The following is a 24,812-nucleotide window of genomic DNA, read 5'->3' on the forward strand; positions in this document are numbered from 1 at the left end:
TATGATGTTTCTAACACCTATATCAAATTAAATTACAGACGGATACATCTAACGTTGGTAAATGAGCGTTTAAAAATGGCATCCTGAGGTCCCTCTCTGCGTAATGCTCAGCGTCGAAAGGAAGGCGTACCTCACTCCTTGGCCTTTTATAACCTCTGAGAGCTACCTAGGAAGCCCATTCCACTTCTCATTGGTTACTGACATCCAGGGGAAGGCGGGTGCAGTTCATGTCGTTCCATAGGATACACACAGACCTTTAAACTGATCTGAGACCAGAGCTTCGCTCTCAGACCTTCACAGTACCTGTCATGGATTTCGCTGTAGAAGAGTTCTGGGTCACCCACAGACAAAATTCCAACGGCTATAGAAACTAGAGAGTGTTTTCTATCCAATAATTATAATAATATGCATATTGTACGAGCAAGAATTGAGTAGGAAGCCGTAATGTGTAGTGCAAATTATGCTAATGCGAAACAGTACCCCCTATAGTTGTAAGAAATTAATAAAAATGTATTAGTGAAACTGTTAAAAAATACTATATGGCCTATTAAATATATTACTCTATTGTTATCATATAGAAACATCATGGAATATTGTACATCATATTAAATATATTACTCTATTGTTATCATAATATTCATGGAATATTGTACATCATATTAGCATCAACATACATTATTGTTTCATTCAATTTCACATAAGGATATTTAATATTTTCAAGTTCAGAAGTCAGAACCCATCACCTGCTATGTAAAAGAGACATAAGAATGCACAATGGTCAATGCTACCTGGGATCCTTGGGACATCCCTACCCTAAACTTAACAATTTTAAATGTTAACTTCAACGGGCTAGGGACGTCCCAAGGATGTATCTCTACCTGAAAATACATGATCTAAGTGATTGATAGTTGGTATTCAGCAGTCATAAAGCCTTATTCACTTTAATGAACTACTAAAATAGCGATTTTGTCAGACAGCATAGACAGCAGCTCTACACTTCATTGACTGACTGATCCATTCATCCTTCCATCCCTCAGCCTTCCTCTCCTCTGAAGACCCAGTGAGGGTGGAGCGCAGTCAGAGAGCTGTTGAGGGACTGGTTAGGAAGAACACTTCTACAGCCAGAGAGGTGAGAGGTCACACATGGTTTAGATGGTAAATATTTATGTCCCCTTAGCGGTTCACCACGTAAGCAAACGGGAATATGTTCCATTATCTATGTTTATTTACATTAGTGCAAATTGTCCACTGATATTGGTGTAATTTCTCACCCCTTTAGGCTGTATGAAAGTTAATTTCCCCTCACACACATTTGTTCTTTGATATTATGAAGGTAATTTGTGTCAAATGTTTTTTAGAGCCGGGGGGTGGTGTTTACCACTTCACCACCCTTCAGCAAGCTGGAAAAGTGATACTGTTTTTCATACTAAGAGGGACCCAGAGTCTGTTGATTGGTCGGTCATTGGGTTCATTTGTTGAAATCAAATTAAACTTTATTTATACAGCACATTTCAGACATGGATGCAACACAATGGCTTCACAGGGGGAAAAAAGAAAATAAGCAAAAATATTTAGTACACAACAAACAGAAGACTAACAACTGAAAGACTAATGAACATTAAGGAAATTCCATTGATTAAAATATTAATTGGATGCAATATCCAACCTAAAATGTTAGTTTGTTTTTTTAGGAGGGGCTCTGAAAGACACTATGGGGGTGTCCACTGGAAGTTGACTAGTAACAACAACTGGGACATAAAAGACACCCACCATGAGACCCATTAAATCTGCCCAAGAAGAGGCAAACAAAAGAAAAACCCACAACAAACTTAAAGACAGGAAGCAAACCAAAAAGGTAGAGCAACTAAAGGTGTTGACTCTCCACATCTATCAAGACAACTGGAGCACTGGGCCAGACACTCTTAAATAGAACCTGGACCAGCTCAGGTGAAACACCTTCCCACTAACGAGACGGACAAGCCAGCACAGGTGTAACACATACGTGCTAACGAGCTATTCATATTAACAAGCTATATGGGCGAGTCCAACCTCAAAACATAAATGGAAAAACCAAAGCCTGTAACACCTTCCCCCTTAAGACAACAAATATATCCTATATTTTTTTGTTGGACAAGTTTGCTCACCCCCAACAGAAAACAACTTCCATTTCACATTATAATCATCTACAATGCTTCACCTTCTACAATATAAACATGGTGTCTACTGGCTGTCAACAATTAAAAACAAGAAAAAACACATATTTCTAAATAATAATATACAATCGTATTATTTTTAAAATCCTTTTTCTTTCAATAGAATCCTAAAACTCACTAGCTTCTAGAACTCTCGTCCCCTTGGAACGAGCCAAAAAAAAACAAGTCTCCAATACGGAAAAACGTGCAGTCAAAATAAATTGTGATCCATGGCAAATCACTGGCTAAACGTAAAACTTGTTGACTGCCCACCCTTGAGACAATCAGCAACCAACTCCTGCAATATCCATAGTAACTTTCCACATCACTTCTCTCTCCCTTTTCAGGGTTCACTAGATAGGCATGTTGTTGGATCAGGCCCAGTCCACAATGTCATGCATTTGGGTTAGCAAATCTGAGAATTAATCCTAATATTTTAAAAGCAGGGCAACATTGTGAATATAATTGTACCCGAAAATGGTCAGCTGGTTGCATAAATAATTTTGATTAATAAATGCTACATAAATTGTAAATATGAAAATCAAAACCAAATGTTCACCCCTTTGTTAATATGTATTGGCAATACTTCACTTAAGGGTGAGCCATGGAATAATAAAACATGTACCTTTTGTCAGGCTGAATGTTTGAAATATGAGGTGATTTGAGTCATGCTTCTTCAGTAGTGGAATAAAGACAATTAGCATTTGAATGTTGTCAAAAAATACTGGAGTGAAGTCAGATCGTTAATAAAAATTGATTATAGACCAATTTATCACATTTTGAAGTGCTGCATTTTGATTAAAGTGGGTCACCAACGCAGTAAGCGTAACACAGCTCTCTTTTTGTTAAAAAATACTCTGGAATAATAAAACATATTTTGTCAGGCTGAATGTTTGAAATTTGAGTAGGTGATTTGAGTCATGCTTCTTCAGTAGTGGAATAAAGACAATTAGCATTTGAACGTTGTCAAGAAATACTTGTCAAGAAATACTGGAGTGATGTCAGATTGTTAATAAAATTGATTATAGACCAATTTATTATACTGCTTTCATGTGTGTATATGTATCATATTACATGTATTTTTTTAAACAAGCTGCTTTTTCAACTTGTAGAAAACAGCTAGCTACATTTTGAAGTGTTGCATTTTGATTAAAGTGGGTCACCAACACAGTAAGTGTAACACAGCTCTTTTTTTGTTAGTCACTTTTTGTTAAATAATCCTCTTTCAAGTCAGAGCCTGGATTTTCCCCTGAGGCTAACATCCATATCATGCTGCAATCAATTGAACAGGGCAAACGATAAGGTAGAACATCATTAAAATACTACTACTACAATGTTAAAACATTCTACATTGTGACCTCATTAAAATACTCCTACTACAATGTTAAAACATTATACATTGTGACATTATTTCATTGATATCATGAAACAACTCCTTCGTGTATTTTCTAAAGTTTGATCAGAGAGATTTTACTAGAGTATCTAGAGTATCTCTTGTCACATTGATTACAGCCATAAGATTTCTCTCCTGTGTGTGTTCTCTGGTGTATAGTCAGAGAGCTAGATATAGTAAAACTCTTCCCACATTGATCACAGCTATAAGATTTCTCTCCTGTGTGTTCTCTGGTGTATTTTAAGTTCTGATGAAGATGTGCAACCTTTCCCACAGTCAGAGCAGCAAGGATATTTCTTCCCTGTGGGTCTCTGCTGGTGTTTGAGGTGTTTTGATGTGGAGAGACTATTCTCTGCCTCTTCAGCATCATGAGGTTGTTGAGGCTCCCCAGAGGATCCACGATAGTCACGTCTCTCTCCTGTGTGAACAAAAAGTCATACAGATGGTTTAAGGCCCACAACAGCAAAAATCTACTGTAAAAAAAGGTGATGCCAACAGCGTAGCCATTATGTTGTACAAACAATGACGTCTGTAATGAATGTTCATTATTTGACATTTGTCTTAAGACAGTCAAGTGAACAACAAGTCATATTTTGTCTTGTTTTCACATTAGTAGTAACATCGACGATTGTATGCTAGAAAACGTTTTTAAAGTTGTTGAAATCCTAAGCAGTGTGCCACACAACTTTTGGTCTCCAATATAGGCACCTTTCTGTTGGTCTATGTTGTTGTTAGGTGAAGTTATGGGTTCTATAGTAGGTCTATGGTATAACTAGCGGTTTCCGCATTAGCTTGGAGGAGTTTCTGCAACCAAATTGCGTTTTAGCAAACACAAAAGGCAGAGAGCGATGCAGAGAGTGATGCACCTATTTGGGGATGTCATAGTTTTTACACACCACCACTTATGATTTGTGGAGCTTCTCAAAGTAATTTTCTCTTCACCTCAAACAGCAAGTAAACAAAGTCTTACTAAAATCAAATTGGCGAGTGACAATAGTTCCTCAAAGTATTTGTAAAATATTTCCAGCTCTCACTCTTGGCAAACACTTGACATGAGAGATAAATGTTATGCTCTGATCCAGTGGATATGTCTAAAAACCCCTGATTACTTCTTATCCCTTACACAAATAGCCTACAGCTGTGTCTGTCCCAAACTCACTGGCGTGGTAAACTGAGGGCCCAGATTATTTTATATCAAGTTTCGGACCGACCTAGGTGATAGAATTTGAGACATTGTATAAACTATGTAGACAGGCCATGAGCAGCCAATGTGATTTATTTTTATCTGGATATTTTCTAGCTGTTTTTATTTGTTGGCTTTATGTAGGCTATTTTTACATAGTTGGCAATGGCAATAAAAGTTTAGATTTGTATAATTTTCATTTAGATAGAATGTAGATTAATCATAGATAATGATTTTGAGATACAATGACTATTATAAATTAAATGAAACTGTTCCAGTAAAATGTGAATATGAAAATCATAACTGGCACCAGATCAGTAGAAATGGACAGATAAATTGGCACTACAAATGGAAAAGGTTGCCGACTGCTATTGTAGCCTATTACTGGAAACTTCAGGAGCATAAAGTCAGAATTTACGAAGGCCAGCAGCAGCGGCAGGAGGAAGAGTATTTTTCTTATGGTTAGGCTATCTTGATCGCTGGTTCCCTCGAGTCATTTGTGTGTCTCAATTATTTAATAAAACGGGGGATTCCTATGTTGATAATGTAAAGAATATTTGCTGCTCTGTGGAATGTAATGAGGAGCAACCAGACGCTGCACACATTTATGAAATTGCTTATTCCAATTACTAATAAGCATGCACCCATTAAGAAAATGACTGTAAAAGCTGTTAAATCCCAGAGGATTGATGAGGAATTGAAAAATGGTATGGTTGAGAAGGATGAGGCAAAAGGAATGGCAAATAAGTCTGGCTGTACAACCGATTGGCAAACGTCCTGCAAATTGAGAAATCATGTGACTAAACTGAATATTTTTTTTTTTAAACAACACAATGAAACAAAGATAAATGACACAAAGTATGATAGTAAAAAGCTTTGGAGGACCTTACATACAATTTTGGGAAAAAATTTACTGAATCAGATGGCTCATTCATCACAAAGCCCACTACTTTTATGATTTTTTCATTGGCAAGATTAGCAAACTTAGGCATGACATACCAGCAACAAACGCTGACACTACACATCCAAGTATATCTGACCAAATCATGAAAGGCAAGCATTGTAACTTAGAATTCCGTAAAGTCAGTGTGGAAGTGGTGAAGAAATTATTGTTGTCTATCAACAACGACAAGCCAACGGGGTCTGACAATCTCGATGGAAAATTACTGAGGATAATAGCGGACTATATTGGCACTCCTTTTTTCCGTATCTTTAATTTAAGCCTACTAGAGAGCGTGTGCCCTCAGGCCTGGAGGGAAGCTATCATTCCACATGCGCTATGCTCTGCATAGTTAGCTCCAGGTAAAATGTTCTGTGTGTGTAATACCAAGATGTTTCAAGCAGACCACCATAGTCCCTGTGCCCAAGAACACTAAGGTGATCTGCCTAAATGACTACCGACCCGTAGCACTCACGTCTGTAGCCATGAAGTGCTTTGAAAGGCTGGTCGTGGCTCACATCAACACCATTATCCCAGAAACCCTAGACCCACTCCAATTTGCATACCGCCCCAACAGATCCACAGATGATGCAATCGGTATGATACTGATTGTGTGTCAACAGTGCAAAAGGAGAAAGCTTTGTGTGGTTTAGGTTAAACATTTCAGGTAGACGCACGTTGATTAAAATGAATGACAGACGGAAGGTTTTACTGTGGTTTGCTGAAGTGGTTCTCCCATCTTATATAAAACCTGGGTACGTGAGATATACAGAAGCCGCTGCAGTGTTACAATTGTAAAAAAGTTTGGACATGTGGCAAGAGTTTGTCGAAGGAATAAATTTGTCGTAGTCAGATGAAGCATGTTGTAATTGTGATGGGAATCACGTTCCCGAAGTGCCCTGTACGGATGAAGGATGTCAAAGTAGCTAGGATGATCAGGCCCATCCAGCAGGTGTCCTATGTGGCGGCAGTGAAAATAGCAGAAGGAGTAGAGAGGAGAAGGTAGTTCATGTCCCACAGTCTACAGTGAAGCCATGCAGGAGAAGGATCCCAACACACTAATAGTGAACAAGGTAGAATTTGTTGTGTTTATAGAGCAAGTGATAAATTGCATTAATAAATAATTAGTAACCTTCGTCCAAAACTAGCAGTTTCCGCATTAGCTTGGAGGAGTTTCTACAACAAAATTGCGTTTGCATTGCCCTCAATGCAGCACTCATAAATTGCATTAATAATAAACTAATAAAACATCTAAGAAGCTAGACATCATTGTGAAGGCAGCAAATAGATTTCTGGATCTCCAGGACTTCAGACTAAATGTTACAGGGAGTACTGAATGAAGACTGTAAACTCTCCTTCCAGACTCACATCAAGCATCTCCAATCCAAAGTTAAATCTAGAATCGGCTTCCTATTCCGCAACAAAGCATCCTTCACTCATGCTGCCAAACATACCCTTGTAAAACTGACCATCCTACCAATCCTCGACTTCGGTGATGTCATTTACAAAATAGCCTCCAAAACCTTACTCAATAAATTGGATGCCATCCGTTTTGTCACCAAAGCCTTATATACTACCCACCACTGCGACCTGTACGCTCTCGTTGGCTGGCCCTCGCTTCACACTCGTCGCCAAACCCACTGGCTCCAGGTCATCTACAAGACCCTGCTAGGTAAAGTCCCCCCTTATCTCAGCTCGCTGGTCACCATAGCAATGCCCACCCGTAGCACGCGCTCCAGCAGGTATATATCTCTGGTCACCCCCAAAACCAATTCTTCCTTTGGCCGCCTCTCCTTCCAGTTCTCTGCTGCCAATGACTGGAACGAACTACAAAAATCTCTGAAACTGGAAACACTTATCTCCCTCACTAGCTTTAAGCACCAGCTGTCAGAGCAGCTCATAGATTACTGCACCTGTACATAGCCCATCTATAATTTAGCCCAAACAACTACCTCTTTACCTACTGTATTTATTTATTTTGCTCCTTTGCACCCCATTATTTCTATCTCTACTTTGCACCTTCTTCCACTGCAAACCAACCATTCCAGTGTTTTTTTACTTGCTATATTGTATTTACTTCACCACCATGGCCTTTTTATATTTTTATTTATTTATATATTTTGTTTGCCTTCACCTCCCTTATCTCACCTCACTTGCTCATATTGTATATAGACTTATTTTTCACTGTATTATTGACTGTATGTTTGTTTTACTCCATGTGTAACTATGTGTTGTTGTATGTGCCGAACTGCTTCGCTTTATCTTGGCCAGGTCGCAATTGTAAATGAGAACGTGTTCTCAATTTGCCTACCTGGTTAAATAAAGGTGAAATAAAATAAAATAAATAAAAAGACGTTCCACCTCTCCCAGGTTCCTGAACCTGTGTAGGGATCTGTGTAGTACCATTTTTGTTTGGAATTCAGGGTAGTGGAGTGAATTTGAGTTCGTGTTTATTTTATGTAATTAGTATGATTTGTTAATCCCAATTTTTTTGCGTTTTTGTTATTTTTTTTACAAACCCGTACAGTAGGTGGCAGCAATACACCTGATGAGTGTAGTCTGACAATAAACCTCAGAGAAGAAGACATGGTAAGAAGCAAAGTGTTGGTCAGTGTTTCCAGTTGACCCTAATTAGATGTTACATTACATGTTGTTTTCTTACTTCATGTAGCCGGCTAGCTGGCCAACATATTCATACTTCCCTGACTCCTCTCTGATAAGATACCGCTGCACAAACATACCCTATCTAGGCCTACACCAGCACTGGTACCAGGCAGTATTAGCTAGCTACGTTTGCTCTGACTCTTAATACATTTAGCAAGCTAGCTAGCCTGCTAACTAGCGATTAGTAGCTAACATTATTTGAGCAACACCTTGCTAAGACAAGACAATCTTTCGCCTTTAATGTAATGGCATGAAAATAATTGCCAGAATATTATACAATGACATCAACAGCTGTAACAATTTGACCCCCACAGGAAATCTACACTGGCAGTTATAGAAAGACCCATTTACTATATAACCATTGATTCTTGAAGAATATAACTTATAAATGCCTCAAATCTTTCAACTGTATTACCCCACCAGAAACCAAAACATAAGCTCGTATAACACCACTGTTTGTAAACAAATACTATATGGCTGAGGAGTAGGGTCGATCCAAGCGTTCTGACCTCACAATGACAGTAAAACACCCAAGCTAACTGGCTAACGTTGGTTAGCTTGCTAGACACAAATCAGAGAAAACCTCACTCTTACCATTTTACTTTCCCTAGCAGAGCTGGTTAGGCTGTTTTCATGTTATCCAGAGCGTTGGTGACTAACTGTGCTGCTGGAAACAATTTAATTTGAGCTTTTTTGCAGATGTTTACTGACACAGATCATATTCAACGGGTGTTGAGCGTTATTAAATTCATCAGTTATTCTGCGCTCTAATCAAGTCAATAAACATTGGGTAGTTAGTTAGAATATAGTTACTATACTGGCAAGCTTGATGTATAAGTAGCCCACTAACGTTAGGTAGGTAGCTCACATACTGGTACATACTGCTGTAAAGATATGTACACGTTTTGTAAGGATAGTGTAGCTAACATAACGTGTAACGTAACTTATTTGAAAAGTCATTAGCTTATTACATTGCTCAACATTTGTCCTAATTATTTAAAGCAGTTCATTTGTATCCGCTCTCTCGTTGAACTTCGGCTGCATATTTTTCCCCCATTTTCTTCAAATCTGAAAACGTTGAAGCCACAACCATTTCCTGAAGAATTGCATTATGGGCCCTAAAGTACTGCATGTATACTTCGTATTTCGGTGAATTTAGTACGACATCCGGGAACTTTTGGCATACTAACTATATCATACTATGACCAATAAGCAGACTATATACTCTATTAACATCACAAATAGTACGGTTAGTATGAGTATTCTAACACAGCTCAGGACTCTGGGCAGCCATTTTGTTGCTGTTTAAAAACTAGGTTGCCCCTTTAAAAAAGCCACACAACAATCAATCAACCTATCTGCAGTTCAACCAATAACAAAGCTGTAATTCCACCACTGTTTTGGTAATAAGATGGGTCTGGAGAAATTTAACAAGTCTCAAATTCATAGACATACTATGGATGAAAGGACTGACCATCCATGATATCAACATTATAGTTTTAACCATGTTGAGGCTATACAGTGTTGATTTACTTTCTTTCTAAACATTGGAGTAAAGAAAGCTTATTTGGGGTTCTGATGGGGCAAACAGTTAAACTAAGCTCATGAGGCATGTGTTATATTCTTCAAGAATCAATGGCTATAAATATATAATATATAAATAAATAATTTAAAAGTCAAATAATGGATGTAGCAATAGCAGAATTCCGCTTTAACACCAAGCACACCACACATCAGTTCAACTTCCAACCACAGAGTTTGTGCTTCTGTTAAGACAGTACTTACGTTCATCGTCAGTCTCATCTTCTTTCACTGAAACTTCGTCATCCTGTTTCACTCTGAACGGGTCTTCCTCTTCTTTACCCGAAACGTCTTTCTCTTCTTCTTTCACGGTAACAGCCTCACCCTCTACTTGTTTTTGTATTGTAACAGCCTGCTCTTCCTCCTCCTCTTTCACCAGAGCTTCTTTCTCCATCCAGCAGACCTCCTCTTCTTCAGCAGGAACGGGTTTAAGTTTGAGACTGGAGCTATGAGGTATGTATTGAAGTCGCTAAGCGGTATAATTCAAAGTAGTGTCACTTTATCAGCAGCACGTGATCAATGACGTCTGAAGAATCATTTCGTCGAACACCTGATTGGTTTGGTATTGGGCTCGTCAGACATTGCAGCCGACATTGCAGGTGGCTGCTGACTGCTAACTGACTAATTTACCAATCACCTTGCATCATAAATAACTACTCATTATTATTTATAAATCAGTCAGCCATTCACCGTTTACCCACAATGCAGCATGGATTTGATGCTCTCGAACACGGCCAGTGGTTTAATATATGACATAATGGCTACGCTGCTACGGCGTGTGACTTCATCTATGAAAATGTGGCTTTTCTAAATTCTGTCTCGCTCAAAGCCTTGAGTAATGAACCTATTTTTGACACAATTGGTTCGAAAGCATCAATGCTTCGGGAAGCTTTATTTCCCCATCACTACTTTTCCGCATGTTTTCTGTGAATTAGACTACGGGAGTTTTGTAACTATTTCCACCTTGGTTTACTGTTAGTTAGGTTCTGACTGGTCTCCGGTAGTTGATCTCGCTGACCATAACCGTGCTGGTTGGCCACGCTGGTTAGGCTAATAGCTAGTTGGCCAAATAGCTAATGTTGGCTGGCTGGCTGGCTAATATAACTTCATATAGCTAATGTTAGCTGGCTGGCTAAGATAACTGCATATAGCTAATGTTAACTGGCTGGCTAAGATAACTGCATATAGCTAACATTCTTTGATATTTGGTTAGATGGCGTTATGTATTTCCAAAACTGTTGTTTACTTTAATCACTCAAGTCATGAGCGCAAATGATTGGTTTAATTTAAAGTTATACATTTTAAGGTATTTCTGTTATAGTTTACAATTCAGGGGTGTCAAACTCATTCCACGGAGGGACTAGTGTCTGCAGGTTTTTGGTTTTTCCTTTCAATAAAGCCCTAGACAACCAGGTGTGGGGAGTTCCTAACTAATTAGTGATGTTAATTCATCAATCAAGTACAAGGGAGGAGCGAAAACCCGCAGACACTCGGCCCCCCGTGGAATGAGTTTGACACCTGTGGTTTACATTATAGGGAATAGGCTGGTCCTGCATATAACTTCACACCTGACTTTGGCATTCTTCTAAATTCTGATTGGTTTAATGTAATAACTCCAAAAATAGAACTGTGAGGTGTTACTTTGCATTGGACATTTTTGTATATTTGATTAGATATTTTATAAACAATACAAAACATACACATACAAACAACAACATCATACAAACATTAACTACATCCCACCTGCCCAGACCCACTAGAACACACCTCCATCTCCATTAACTACATCCCACCTGCCCAGACCCACTAGAACACACCTCCATCTCCATTAACTACACCACACCTACCCAGACCCACTAGAACACATCTCCATTAACTACATCCCACCTGCCCAGACCCACTAGAACACACCTCCATCTCCATTAACTACACCACACCTACCCAGACCCACTAGAACACACCTCCATCTTCATTAACTACATCACACCTGCCCAGACCTACTAGAACACACCTCCATCTCCATTAACTACATCACACCTGCACAGACCTACTAGACAACAGCCAGCACACACATCAGCACCATTTTATTTCTCTCCGTTGCACACTCACTTTCAACTTTTAGATAATAAAGAATTTGACCTTTCTATTGAATTAACAACAGGATTGGTTGATTTCCAGGTTTAATTAAGTATAATATTTAAGATGATTGATGAGAAACCCCAGAGTTGGACGATAGTTATCTCACTGCACCCTCAAATGTCCTGTTTTGAAATATACAGACAGACAGATTAAAAGTAATTTTACATTGTATAACTGTACTTCTGACTGCCAACTTTCTAACTCCGCCCATAACTTTATGACATCATAACATTCTCAGAAGGATTATTGAGTCATTGTTAGTTTTACACTGAAGACATGACTTTGCCGTTGTGCTGTAAAATTTGTGAATTTTGTCTCTTGTATAATAAGGGACTATCATTTGTCCCAACATCACAGGCCACAGACTTTGATGCAGTTAAAGACTTCCAAAAGTGTTTCCGCAGTTTAAGATCAACTGAGTTTTTTTTAATGGGGTTTCTCCCTGTGCACCTGCCAATGTGAATCCTTTGAACGAGATAAGTTAACAGACAGGACATATTGCTGATGTTCTTCCCATTAATAACCTGAATGACAATTAACTTGTGGGCGGTGGTGGTGATGACGTCCTATTTGATGACGTCGTCCATCGGGGTTCCCCAAAAAAGAAGACACTCTGGATTGATCACTGGAGTCAGATGTGAAGGAGGAGGTTGATCATCAGGAGTCAGATGTGAAGGAGGTTGATAATCAGGAGTCAGATGTGAAGGAGGAGGTTGATCATCAGGAGTCAGATGTGAAGGAGGAGGTTGATCATCAGGAGTCAGATGTGAAGGAGGAGGTTGATCATCAGTGTACCTCTAGGATTGTGACTGGGCTGGCGTTTCCACTTCCAGCTGGGTCATATATTTTGATACATTGAATGTTGATATTGTGAACCTATGTTATATATTTGTACCTCCTGTTTCATGAAGTGATGTCACTAAGTACTGCCCCTATATATACAATGCATTTGGAAATTATTCAGACCCCTTCACCTTTTCCACATTTTGTTACGTTACAGCCTTATCCTAAAATGGATTAAATCATTTCCCCCCCTCATCAATCTACACACAATACCCCATAATGACATCACAATACCCCATAATGACATCACAATACCCCATAATGACAAAGCAAAAACAGGTAAATAAATGAAGAAAATTGATTTTCTTTCAAAAACAAGTGACCCCAAACTTTTGAATGGTAGTGTACATCTACATGATGTATTGTTACACCATGTAGGAGCAGTATAGACCTAGTCTGTTCATTATATACATCTACGTGATGTATTGTTACACCATGTAGGAGCAGTATAGACCTAGTCTGTTCATTATATACATCTACATGATGTATTGTTACACCATGTAGGAGCAGTACGGACCTAGTCTCTTCATTATATACATCTACATGATGTATTGTTACACCATGTAGGAGCAGTATAGACCTAGTCTGTTCATTATATACATCTACATGATGTATTGTTACACCTTGTAGGAGCAGTATAGACCTAGTCTGCTCATTATATACATCTACATGATGTATTGTTACACCACGTAGGAGCAGTATAGACCTAGTCTGTTCATTATATACTGTGAAAGGACCACCAGAGGGCAGGCTGGGCTCACGGATGGTAGCCCAACAAGGCATGGGAGACAAGTGAACCAGAGGCAATTAAGCACAGCTGACACTACTAATGAGATATTCTCTTTCCCCTATAAGAGAGAGTATGGAACCAGCAAGAGGGGGAACAATCTCTGGAAGATGGCCACCGAGACAGAGGAGCTATCTAGGAAGAACCATTAAGACAGTGACAATGTTGTGACTTTTTGTGGTAGTTTAAAGACAATCGTATTGATTTCCTGTTTTGCTCTGGAGAAGAAGATAATGTTTTTTCCTTTGGAGAGTTTCATTGATTCTGTTGGAGTGTTTGTGTTGACCAAATGCCCTCAATATAGAACTTTGTTCAATCAAGAAAACCTACTCCTGACTCGTTTGTTCCACCTTCCCGCTTTAGAGTGACGCCCAATTACTAGGTCCGCTCACAATACATCTACATGATGTATTGTTACACCACGTCGGAGCAGTATACACCTAGTCTGTTCATTATATACATCTACATGATGTATTGTTACACCACGTCGGAGCAGTATACACCTAGTCTGTTCATTATATACATCTACATGATGTATTGTTACACCGTGTAGAAGCAGTATAGATCTAGTCTGTTCATTATATACATCTACATGATGTATTGTTACACCATGTAGGAGCAGTATAGACCTAGTCTGTTCATTATATACATCTACATGATGTATTGTTACACCACGTCGGAGCAGTATACACCTAGTCTGTTCATTATATACATCTACATGATGTATTGTTACACCACGTAGGAGCAGTATAGACCTAGTCTGTTCATTATATACATCTACATGATGTATTGTTACACCACGTAGGAGCAGTATAGACCTAGTCTGTTCATTATATACATCTACATCATGTATTGTTACACCACGTAGGAGCAGTATAGACCTAGTCTGTTCATTATATACATCTACATGATGCATTGTTACACCATGTAGGAGCAGTATAGCCCTACAGTAGCTAGCTGTATATTATTTGATACTAATGCAATTGCTCAGAGAAAGATATATAGTTTAACATGTAATTCTCAAAAGGTAGGGGTCTGAATTATTGCTACCCATGTTTTCAATATTCCGGCAACCTCCCCTCGGGAGGATAACGACTCTGAAATGTTTTATGAGATTAGATAACACACTGGGTGGGATCTTAGACCGTTCCTCCATACAGAATCTCTCCAGGTCCTTGATTTATTTTGTTTGCGCTTATGGACTGCCCTGTTCAATTCAAACCACAGGTTATCAATGGAATTCATGTCCGAAGACTGAGATGGCCATTGAAAATGTTGATTTTGTTCCCAATTAACAATTTCTTTGTGGATGTTGATGTGTCTTGCTGGTAGATCCACTTATGGCCAAGTGTCAGCCTCCTAGCAGAGAGGTAACCAGGTTTTGGGCTAAAATATCCTGGTAGTGGGTAAAATTTATTTTTTTATTTTATACATACATTTTTGCTCATCTTTATCAAGGGTATCAATAACTAGGTGCTTATTTTGATATCTAGTTATTTGACTGAATCAGAAACACAGATGTGGAGTTGATGTAGAGTTTGTTTAAAATTCTCATAAAAAAATCTGAACTAATCAAACAACACTTGTTGCTCTTTGTACGTGTTGATATAATATTCATATTTAATGGAGAGGAAAATAACGTTTCCCTAAACTGCTTTATAAAATTATAATTCAATGAAGAAGATAAAAAGTTTTCCCTCAACTGTGTTTTCTCCCTCCAGACAGCAGATGGCGATATGTATCTTTCAGGCGATGTTTCTAGTGTGCGGAATAATCTAGTGGACGGAACGCGTCTTCAACAACTGTAGCCACCTTGGTAGCTCGCTAGCCAACAAAGTAACAACATTCAAGTTCTTGAGACAATTTCGTGGTTTATTTGCCACCATGATTTAAACTTACTTATGTGGAAACAACTAGCTACCCCATTTAATTTAATATTTACGTTGTAAGTCAGCTAGCTGGCTGGTTAAGTTAGCAATAGTCTAGTCGCTAATGCTAACTATCTATTATCCCCGACCATGAGCTCACTAAGCTACTCTCCTGATTAACACCAGTAAATACAGTGAGTGCTATCTTAACAGGGACATTGACCTGATTAACACCAGTAAATACAGTGAGTACTATCTTTACAGGGGCACAAACTCTGCAGTTGTTGAACAAATGTGTGATTTTTAAAAGGGCATTCTACACTTGAATATGTTTTGTACTGTAGGAATTGTTCATGACGTCCTCCAGTGATTTTAACTTTTCCTGTTGAAAAGTGATATATAAATACAGTAAAGTACAAACACACTAAAGGGAAACAAATAAATGTTTTGAGCTAAATAGTGTTTTTTTTAGACAACTGCAAACTAGGGGTGAGTGATGTCATAGTAAAGCATTCAAGGAGTTGGCTTGATGGGAAGTTGTGATGTCATCCAATAGGAGACTGATCTTCGTGAATATTCATTATTCTTTTTAAAATCCTTCATGTTCTGTCAAGGTGATTGTTGTTCATGGCTAGAAAGCCATTTTCCCATCTTGCTATAGACTTTCAAGACGATTTTACTCCAAACTGTAACTAGGCCACTCGGGAACATTCAATGTCATCTTGGTAAGCTCCTCCAGTGTAGATTTGGCGTTGTGGTTTAGGTTATTTTCCTGTTCGTACAGTTTTTTGTTTTCAGATCTCTGAAATGCACTCTACCTACGTAACATTTAGTTCCTTATGTTACGCTGGGAAAACAGTTTTCATGGGCACAGAAATCCTAAGTCATTTCAGAGTTTGCTAAATCCAATGGTTCTAACCGAGAGTCACCTTAAGTTGATTCACAACACCTAAATGGATACTGTCATTAATGCGGTTCTTCAATAATTACACATTCTTAATACTGTAGCTGTTTAGTTAGTCACATGTTCAACTATCATCAAGTGATCCAGGAAATCATTTTCTGAATGACAGTCGTGGTAGCAGGTAGCCTAGTGGTTAGAGCGTTGAGAACCGAAAGGTTGCAAGATTGTAAAAATCTGTCGTTCTGCCCCTAAACAAGCCAGTTAACCCACTGTTCATTGAAAATAAAAATGTGTTCTTAACTGACTTGCTTAATTAAATAAAGGTAAAAAAAAAAAAAAAGACAAACATAACGACATGCAACAACAACCAAAGTGCTTCTTCATTCTTTACTCTGGTAAAGACAGTTATGCCGTGCTCCACGTTGGATCCAACATCCCTAACAAATTGATGTTTATTATGTGTTATTGTTTGCTTGATTTACAGCCGGGTCTCGTTAGTCTCTTTGCACACAGAGATACTTAGCTCATAATGTGTAGAGAACTGTTCCTTGATGGATAGGCTATTGTACAACACACATAGCTATTTTCCTTTATTCAGGACATTTAGAATGACAACACATTACAGAGTAGTCTAGTGGCATCATTCACAAAAGTATCTGGCTATGAAATGTCATAACAAAGGCATTTTAGTTTCCATGTTTCACTTGAAATATTAAATGATTTATAGTCCTAGTTCTATGTTGTTGTTGGGTCAAGTTATGGGTCCTACAGTAGGTCTGTCTATGTTATTGTTAGGTGAAGTTATGGGTCCTACAGTAGGTCTGTGTTATTGTTAGATGAAGTTATGGGCCAATTTGTTAAACACTTAGTGGACAAACCCTCATTGTCAGGCTGATGGCAAAGCTAGCCAAATAACATTTTACTGGTGGAAGTGTTTTATAAGTATACATTTTTTATTTTATTTGCAACAATAAAACAACACTTATATTAAGCAGGACATTCAAATGAAAGTTGGAGGCTAGTTTTGCTGTCAGCCTATGAAAACTCCCCTGAGTTTTCCCCCACGGTGGTGAATTAGTAACTAGCGACACAGAGCTTAATGTGAGTTTCCTTCAGTAGCACTCCTGATCTTGTGCTGTAATATTCAGAATACATTGTGAAAAACTAAAATCTTTGCTCACCATTTTTGCTCCAGGCAGATATACTACATCCATAACTAGTGGTTTCCTCATTAGCGAGGAGGAGTTTCTGCAACCAAATTGAGTGTGCATCGCCCTCGTGCCGCAATTTTAGCAAACACAGAAAGGGTCCTATATTGGAGACCAAAAGTCGTCTGGCACACTGCTTAGGATTTCAACAACTTTAATAACTTTCTTCTAGCCTACAATCATCGATGTTACTACTAATGTGAAAACAAGACAAAATATGACTATTGTTGCTCACTTGGCTGTCTTAATTGTCAAATCATTTTAACATTCATTACAGACTTCAGTTGTTGAACAACATCATGGCTCTAGGCATCACCTTTTGCAGTGGATTTCTGCTGTTGTGGGCCTTGAACCATCTGTCTGACTTTGTTGTTCACACAGGAGAGAGAAGTGACTATCGTGGATCCTCTGGGGAGCCTCAACAACCTCATGATGCTGACAAGGCAGAGAAGAGTCTCTCCACATCAGAACACCTCAACTCAAATCAAATCAAATGTTATTTGTCACATACACATGGTTAGCAGATGTTAATGCGAGTGTAGCGAAATGCTTGCGCTTCTAGTTCCGACATCAGAACACCTCAAGAAACACCAGCGGAGACCCACAGGGAAGAAATGATGACCTACCGGGGAACAGAGGGTTAACTGACTTATTAACAATGATGACCTAGTGGGGAACAGAGAGTTAACTGACTTATTAACAATGATGACCTACCGGGGAACAGAGGGTTAACTGACTTATTAACAATGATGACCTACCGGGGAACAGAGGGTTAACTGACTTAAGTATAAAGAAGTTGATTCAAACAAGCCTTACAATTATAATCCAAAGTAATGTGAAATACACTCATAAGTAACCTGGAAATGGATTCTATTATTGTTGTCAGCCTATAAGAACTCCCCTGAGTTTTCCCCCACGGTGGTGAATTAGTGAATAGACACCAGAGGTTAATGTGAGTTTCCCTGAGTAGCACTCCTGATATTGTGCTGTAATATTCAGGATACTTTGTGAAAAACTACAATCTTCGCTCACCATTTTTGCTCCAGTCAGATATACTACATCCATAACTAGTGGTTTCCTCATTAGCAGATATACTACATCAATAACAAGTGGTTTCCTCATTAGCAGATATACTACATCCATAACTAATGGTTTCCTCATTAGCGGATATACTACATCCATAACTAATGGTTTCCTCATTACCAGATATACTACATCCATAACTAGTGGTTTCCTCATTAGCAGATATACTACATCCATAACTAATGGTTTCCTCATTACCAGATATACTACATCCATAACTAGCGGTTTCCTCATTACCAGATATACTACATCCATAACTAGTGGTTTCCTCATTAGCAGATATACTACATCCATAACTAGTGGTTTCCTCGTTAGCAGATATACTACATCCATAACTAGTGGTTTTCTCATTAGCATGGAGGAGTTCCTGCAACCAAATTGCGTGTGCATTGCAGCAATTTTAGCAAACACAGAAAGGGGCCTATATTGGAGGCCAAAAGTCGTCTGGCACACTGCTTCGGTCTTGACTGTCTTAAGACAGTCTTGTCAAATAATTTAACTTCTTATGGCTGCAAATCCCGTTAATGGGATGATATGACAACAGCCAGTGAAAGTGCAGGGTGCCAAATTCAAACAACAGAAATCTCATAATTAAAATTCCTCAAACATACATGTATCTTATACCATTGTAAAGGTATTCTTGCTTTTAATCCCACCAAAGTGTCCGATTTCAAATAGGCTTTACAGTGAAAGCACCAAAAAACGTTTATGTTAGGTCACTGCAAAATCACAGACAAACAGTCATTTTTCCAGCCAAAGACAGGAGCCACAAAAAGCAGAAATAGAGAGAAAATTAATCACTAACCTTTGATGATCTTCATCAGATGACACTCATAGGACTTCATACATATGTGTTTTGTTCGATTAAGTTCATATTTATATCCAAAACCTCAGTTTACCTTGTCGCCATGTTCAGAAATGCCTCCAAAACATCCGGAGAAATTGCAGAGAGCCACGTCAAATAACAGAAATACTCATCATAAACTTTGATGAAAGATACATGTTTTACATAGAATTAAAGATGAACTTGTTCTTAATGCAACCGCTGTGTCAGATTTCAAAAAGCTTTACGGCAAAAGCACAATATTCAATAATCTGAGAACAGCGTTCAGCCACAAAAGGAAACCATACAGTTATCCGCCAAATTGTGCAGTCAACAAAACTCATAAAAAGCATTATAAATCTTCACGTACCTTTGCTGATCTTTGTCGGAATGCACTCCCAGGACTCCCACTTCCACAATAAATGTTTGTTTTGTTCGGTAATGTCCATCATTTATGTCCAAATAGCTATTTTTTGTTAGCGTGTTCTGTAAACAAATCAAAAGTCAGGAAGCGTGTTCACTAAAAGCAGACAAAATGTCAAAAAGTTCTGTAACAGTCAGTAGAAACATGTCAAACGGTGTATTGAATCAATCTTTAGAATGTTTTTAACATAAATCTTCAGTAACGTTCCAACCGGAGAATTACATTGACTTCAGATGTGCGATGGAACAGAGCTCCCTCTCATGTGAACGCGCATGGTCAGAGCATGGTCAGATCATGATAGACCTTACTCAATCCCCTCTCATTCGGCCCCCCTTCACAGTAGAGGCATCAGACAAGGTTCTACAGACTGTTGACATCTAGTGGAAGCCGTAGGAAGTGCAAACTCACCCATATCCCACTGTGTATTCAATAGGGTCTTGGTTGAAAATCGACCAACCTCAGAATTCCCACTTCCTGTTTGGATTTTTTCTCTGGTTTTTGCCTGCCATATGAGTTCTGTTATACTCACAGACATCATTCAAACAGTTTTAGAAACTTCAGAGTGTTTTCTATCCAATACGAATAATAATATGCATATATTAGCAACTGGGACTGAGGAGCTCTCTGGTCATCCCTTTTTTACATCAAATAAACAGTGGATTTCTGCTGTTGTGGGCATTTAACCATCTGTCTGACTCTGTTGTTCACACAGGAGAGAGACGTGACTACCCTGGATCCTCTGGGGATCCTCAACAACATCATGATGCTGATGAGGCAGAGAAGAGTCTCTCCAGATCAGAACTCCTCAAGAAACACCAGCAGAGACCCACAAGGAAGAAATCTCACTGCTGCTCTGACTGTGGGAAAAGATTCAACTCTTTAGTAAAACTTAAAATACATCAAAGAATTCACACTGGAGAGAAACCTTTTGGCTGTACTCAATGTGGGAAGAGTTTAGTTCGTTCTAGCTGTCTGAAGAGACACCAGAGAACACACACAGGGGAGAAATCATATAGCTGTGCTCAATGTGGGAAGAGTTTTATTTCATCTAGCCTGCTGAAGGTACACCATAGAACACACACAGGAGAGAAACCTTATAGCTGTAATCAATGTGGAAGGAGTTATACCCTAGTTATACCTTATGTGCATGTGTCTGCTCAAATGGTCAGAAACAGACTCCATGAGGGTGGTATGAGGGCCCGACGTCCACAGGTGGGGGTTGTGCTTACAGCCCAACACCGTGCAGGACGTTTGGCATTTGTCAGAGAACATCAAGATTGGCAAATTTGCCACTGGCGCCCTGTGCTCTTCACAGATGAAAGCAGGTTCACACTGAGCACATGTGACAGACGTGACAGAGTCTGGAGACGCCGTGGAGAACGTTCTGCTGCCTGCAACATCCTCCAGCATGACCGGTTTGGCGATGGGTCAGTCATGGTGTGGGGTGGCATTTCTTTGTGGGGCCGCACAGCCCTCCATGTGCTCGCCAGAGGTAGCCTGACTGCCAATAGGTACCGAGATGAGATCCTCAGACCCCTTGTGAGACCATATGCTGACACATGCACATTTGTGGCCTGCTGGAGGTCATTTTGCAGGGCTCTGGCAGTGCACCTCCTTGCACAAAGGCGGAGGTAGTGGTCCTGCTGCTGGGTTGTTGCCCTCCTACGGCCTCCTCCACGTCTCCTGATGTACTGGCCTGACTCCTGGTAGCGCCTCTATGCTCTGGACACTACGCTGACAGACACAGCAAACCTTTTTGCCACAGCTCGCATTGATGTGCCATCCTGGATGAACTGCACTACCTGAGCCACATCTCATGCTACCACTAGAGTGAGAGCACCGCCAGCATTCAAAAGTGACCAAAACATCAGCCAGGAAGCATAGGAACTGAGAAGTGGTCTGTGGTCACCACCTGCAGAATCACTCCTTTTTTGGGGGTGTCTTGCTAATTGCCTATAATTTCCACCTTTTGTCTATTCCATTTGCACAACAGCATGTGAAATTTATTGTCAATCAGTGTTGCTTCCTAAGTGGACAGTTTGATTTCACAGAAGTGTGATTGACTTGGAGTTACATTGTGTTGTTTAAGTGTTCCCTTTATTTTTTTGAGCAGTGTATTTGTTGTTTTAAAGGGGAAGGTTTTATAGGCGTTGGTTTTTCCATTTATGGTTTGAGGTTGGACGTTAGCACGTATAGCTCGTTAGCATGTTGGGCGCACTGATTGGTGTCACCTCGTTAGTCAGTATGTGTTACACCTGTGCTGGCTTGTCCATCTCGTTATGGTTGAATATTGCATCCAATTGTTAATATTTTAATCAAAGGATTTTCCTTAGAATGCTCATTAGTCTTTCAGTTGTTATTCTTCTGTTTTTTATCCTCTTATGTTTGTTGTGTAGTACATATTTCTGTTTATTTGCATTGTTTTTTTATTAGTTTCTTCCTGGGAAGCCATTGTGTTGCATCCATGTCTGAAATGTGCTGTATAAATAAAGCTTGATTTGATTTGAACATATTGCAAAATAAATTAACCCAATGACTGACAATCAACAGACTTAATAATGTTTTATTTTATTTAACTAGACAAGTCAGTTAAGAACAAATTCGTATTTACAATGATTGCCTACAAGGGAACAGTGGGTTAACTGCCTTGTTCAGGGGCAGAACAACATATTTTTACCTTGTCAGCTCTAACCACGAGGCTACCTGCCGCCCTCTTGCATAACCAATGAGCACATATTTTAGTCCATCTTAGTATGAAAAATAGTATCAATTCAGTATATCTTCCACTATGTCAAAACAGTGTCACTTTTCAACCAACCCAGTGCATTTGTTGAAACTGAAAAATGTTGAAATCAACAATATGTCAAAGGATTCAACTACTGTAAACTGAAACAAACAATTGGATCAAACAGATCAATCCCACTGGACACTGGGTTTCATTCAGACCCTGTCAGTGTACCAGGTGGACACTGGGTTTCATTCAGGCCCTGCAGGGCTTAGATTAAGCCAGGACTAGTTAAACTAGGACATTTAAGTAGCTTACGTGAGCGTGGTTTAAATTAGGCTTAGTTAGTCGGAGACTGGAGTCCTGGAGTCAGGTAAGGAAGCCTAAATGAGAACACCTGGGTTAATCCTGATTAGTTTCGGTATGAACACCAGGGTTAATCCTGATTAGGTTCAGTATGAACACCTGGGTGAAACCTGATTAGGTTCAGTATGAACGCCTGGGTTAATCCTGATTAGGTTCAGTATGAACACCTGGGTTAATCCTGATTAGGTTCAGAATGAACACCTGGGTTAATCCTGATTAGGTTCAGTATGAACGCCTGGGTTAATCCTGATTAGTTTCAGTATGAACACCTGGGTTAATCCTGATTAGGTTCAGATTGAACACCTGGGTTAATCTGATTAGGTTCAGTATGAACACCTGGGTTAATCCTGATTAGGTTCAGTATGAACACCTGGGTTAATCCTGATGAGGTTCAGTATGAACACCAGGTTTAATCCTGATTAGGTTCAGTATGAACACCTGGGTTAATCCTGATTAGGTTCAGTATGAACACCTGGGTTAATCCTGATTAGGTTCAGTATGAACACCTGGGTTAATCCTGACTAGGTTCAGTATGAACACCTGGGTTAATCCTGACTAGGTTCAGTATGAACACCTGGGTTAATCCTGATGAGGTTCATTATGAACACCTGGGTTAATCCTGATTAGGTTTAGTATGAACACCTGGGTTAAGCCTGATTAGGTTCAGTATGAACACCTGGGTTAAGCCTGATTAGGTTCAGTATGAACACCTGGGTTAATCCTGATTAGGTTCAATATGAACACCTGGGTTAATCCTGATTAGGTTCAGTATGAACACCTGGGTTAATCCTGATTAGGTTCAATATGAACACATGCTGTTGGTATAATGGTGCTCATTAAAACCCAGAATAGAAAACACCAATACCGGTGTGAATCTTGAGATGAAACAACGGCAGGCAAAAATAATTTGTTAAAAAAAAACTTTTGTGTGTATGAAAAAACGCTCCAAAACAAATGTTGTCAAACCATCCAGTTATTGAAGGTAAAAACCACACTGCTGCTACTGAGCAGTAGAACAAGAGGGTTGGGCTGCAATTTGCTGTGAATTCAATGGAAATGTGACCACAAGAAGAGTACAACAACTTCAGGTGAGATATCTGCATTATTATCAGGATTACAAGAAGAGTACAACAACTAGAGGTGAGATATCTGCATTATTATCAGGATTACAAGAAGAAACAACTAGAGGTGAGATATCTGCATTATTATCAGGATTACAAGAAGAGTACAACAACTAGAGGTGAGATCTACATTATTATCAGGATTACAAGAAGAGTACAACAATTAGAGGTGAGATCTGCATTATTATCAGGATTACAAGAAGAAAGAAAAACTAGAGGTGAGATATCTGCATTATTATCAGGATTACAAGAATAAACAACCACTAGAGGTGAGATATCTGCATTATTATCAGGATTACAAGAAGAAACAACAACTAGAGGTAAGATATCTGCATTATTATCAGGATTACAAGCAGAAACAACAACTAGAGGTGAGATATCTGCATTATTATCAGGATTACAAGAAGAAACAACAACTAGAGGTGAGATATCTGCATTATTATCAGGATTACAAGAAGAAACAACAACTAGAGGTGAGATATCTGCATTATTATCAGGATTACAAGAAGAAACAACAACTAGAGGTGAGATATCTGCATTATTATCAGGATTACAAGAAGAAACAACA

At 39.1% G+C, this 24,812-nt stretch overlaps 2 protein-coding genes across 2 annotated transcripts in view; one reads left to right on the forward strand and one right to left on the reverse strand.

Moving 5' to 3' along the window:
- LOC129839064 (zinc finger protein OZF-like) overlaps positions 1-24,812 on the forward strand; it is a 442,535-nt gene that overhangs the window by 18,606 nt on the left and 399,117 nt on the right. The gene's annotated exons all lie outside the window — the stretch shown is intronic.
- LOC129839097 (zinc finger protein 572-like) lies at positions 3,231-10,434 on the reverse strand. Its single transcript, XM_055906374.1, has 2 exons — positions 10,158-10,434; positions 3,231-4,003 (listed from the first exon to the last, which is right to left on the reverse strand). The coding sequence occupies exons 1-2, from the start codon at positions 10,345-10,347 to the stop codon at positions 3,789-3,791; spliced, it is 405 nt and encodes a 134-aa protein (XP_055762349.1). The 5' UTR covers positions 10,348-10,434; the 3' UTR covers positions 3,231-3,788.

Source organism: Salvelinus fontinalis, chromosome 40 (genome assembly GCF_029448725.1).
Source record: "Salvelinus fontinalis isolate EN_2023a chromosome 40, ASM2944872v1, whole genome shotgun sequence".
NCBI classification, from domain to species: domain Eukaryota; kingdom Metazoa; phylum Chordata; class Actinopteri; order Salmoniformes; family Salmonidae; genus Salvelinus; species Salvelinus fontinalis.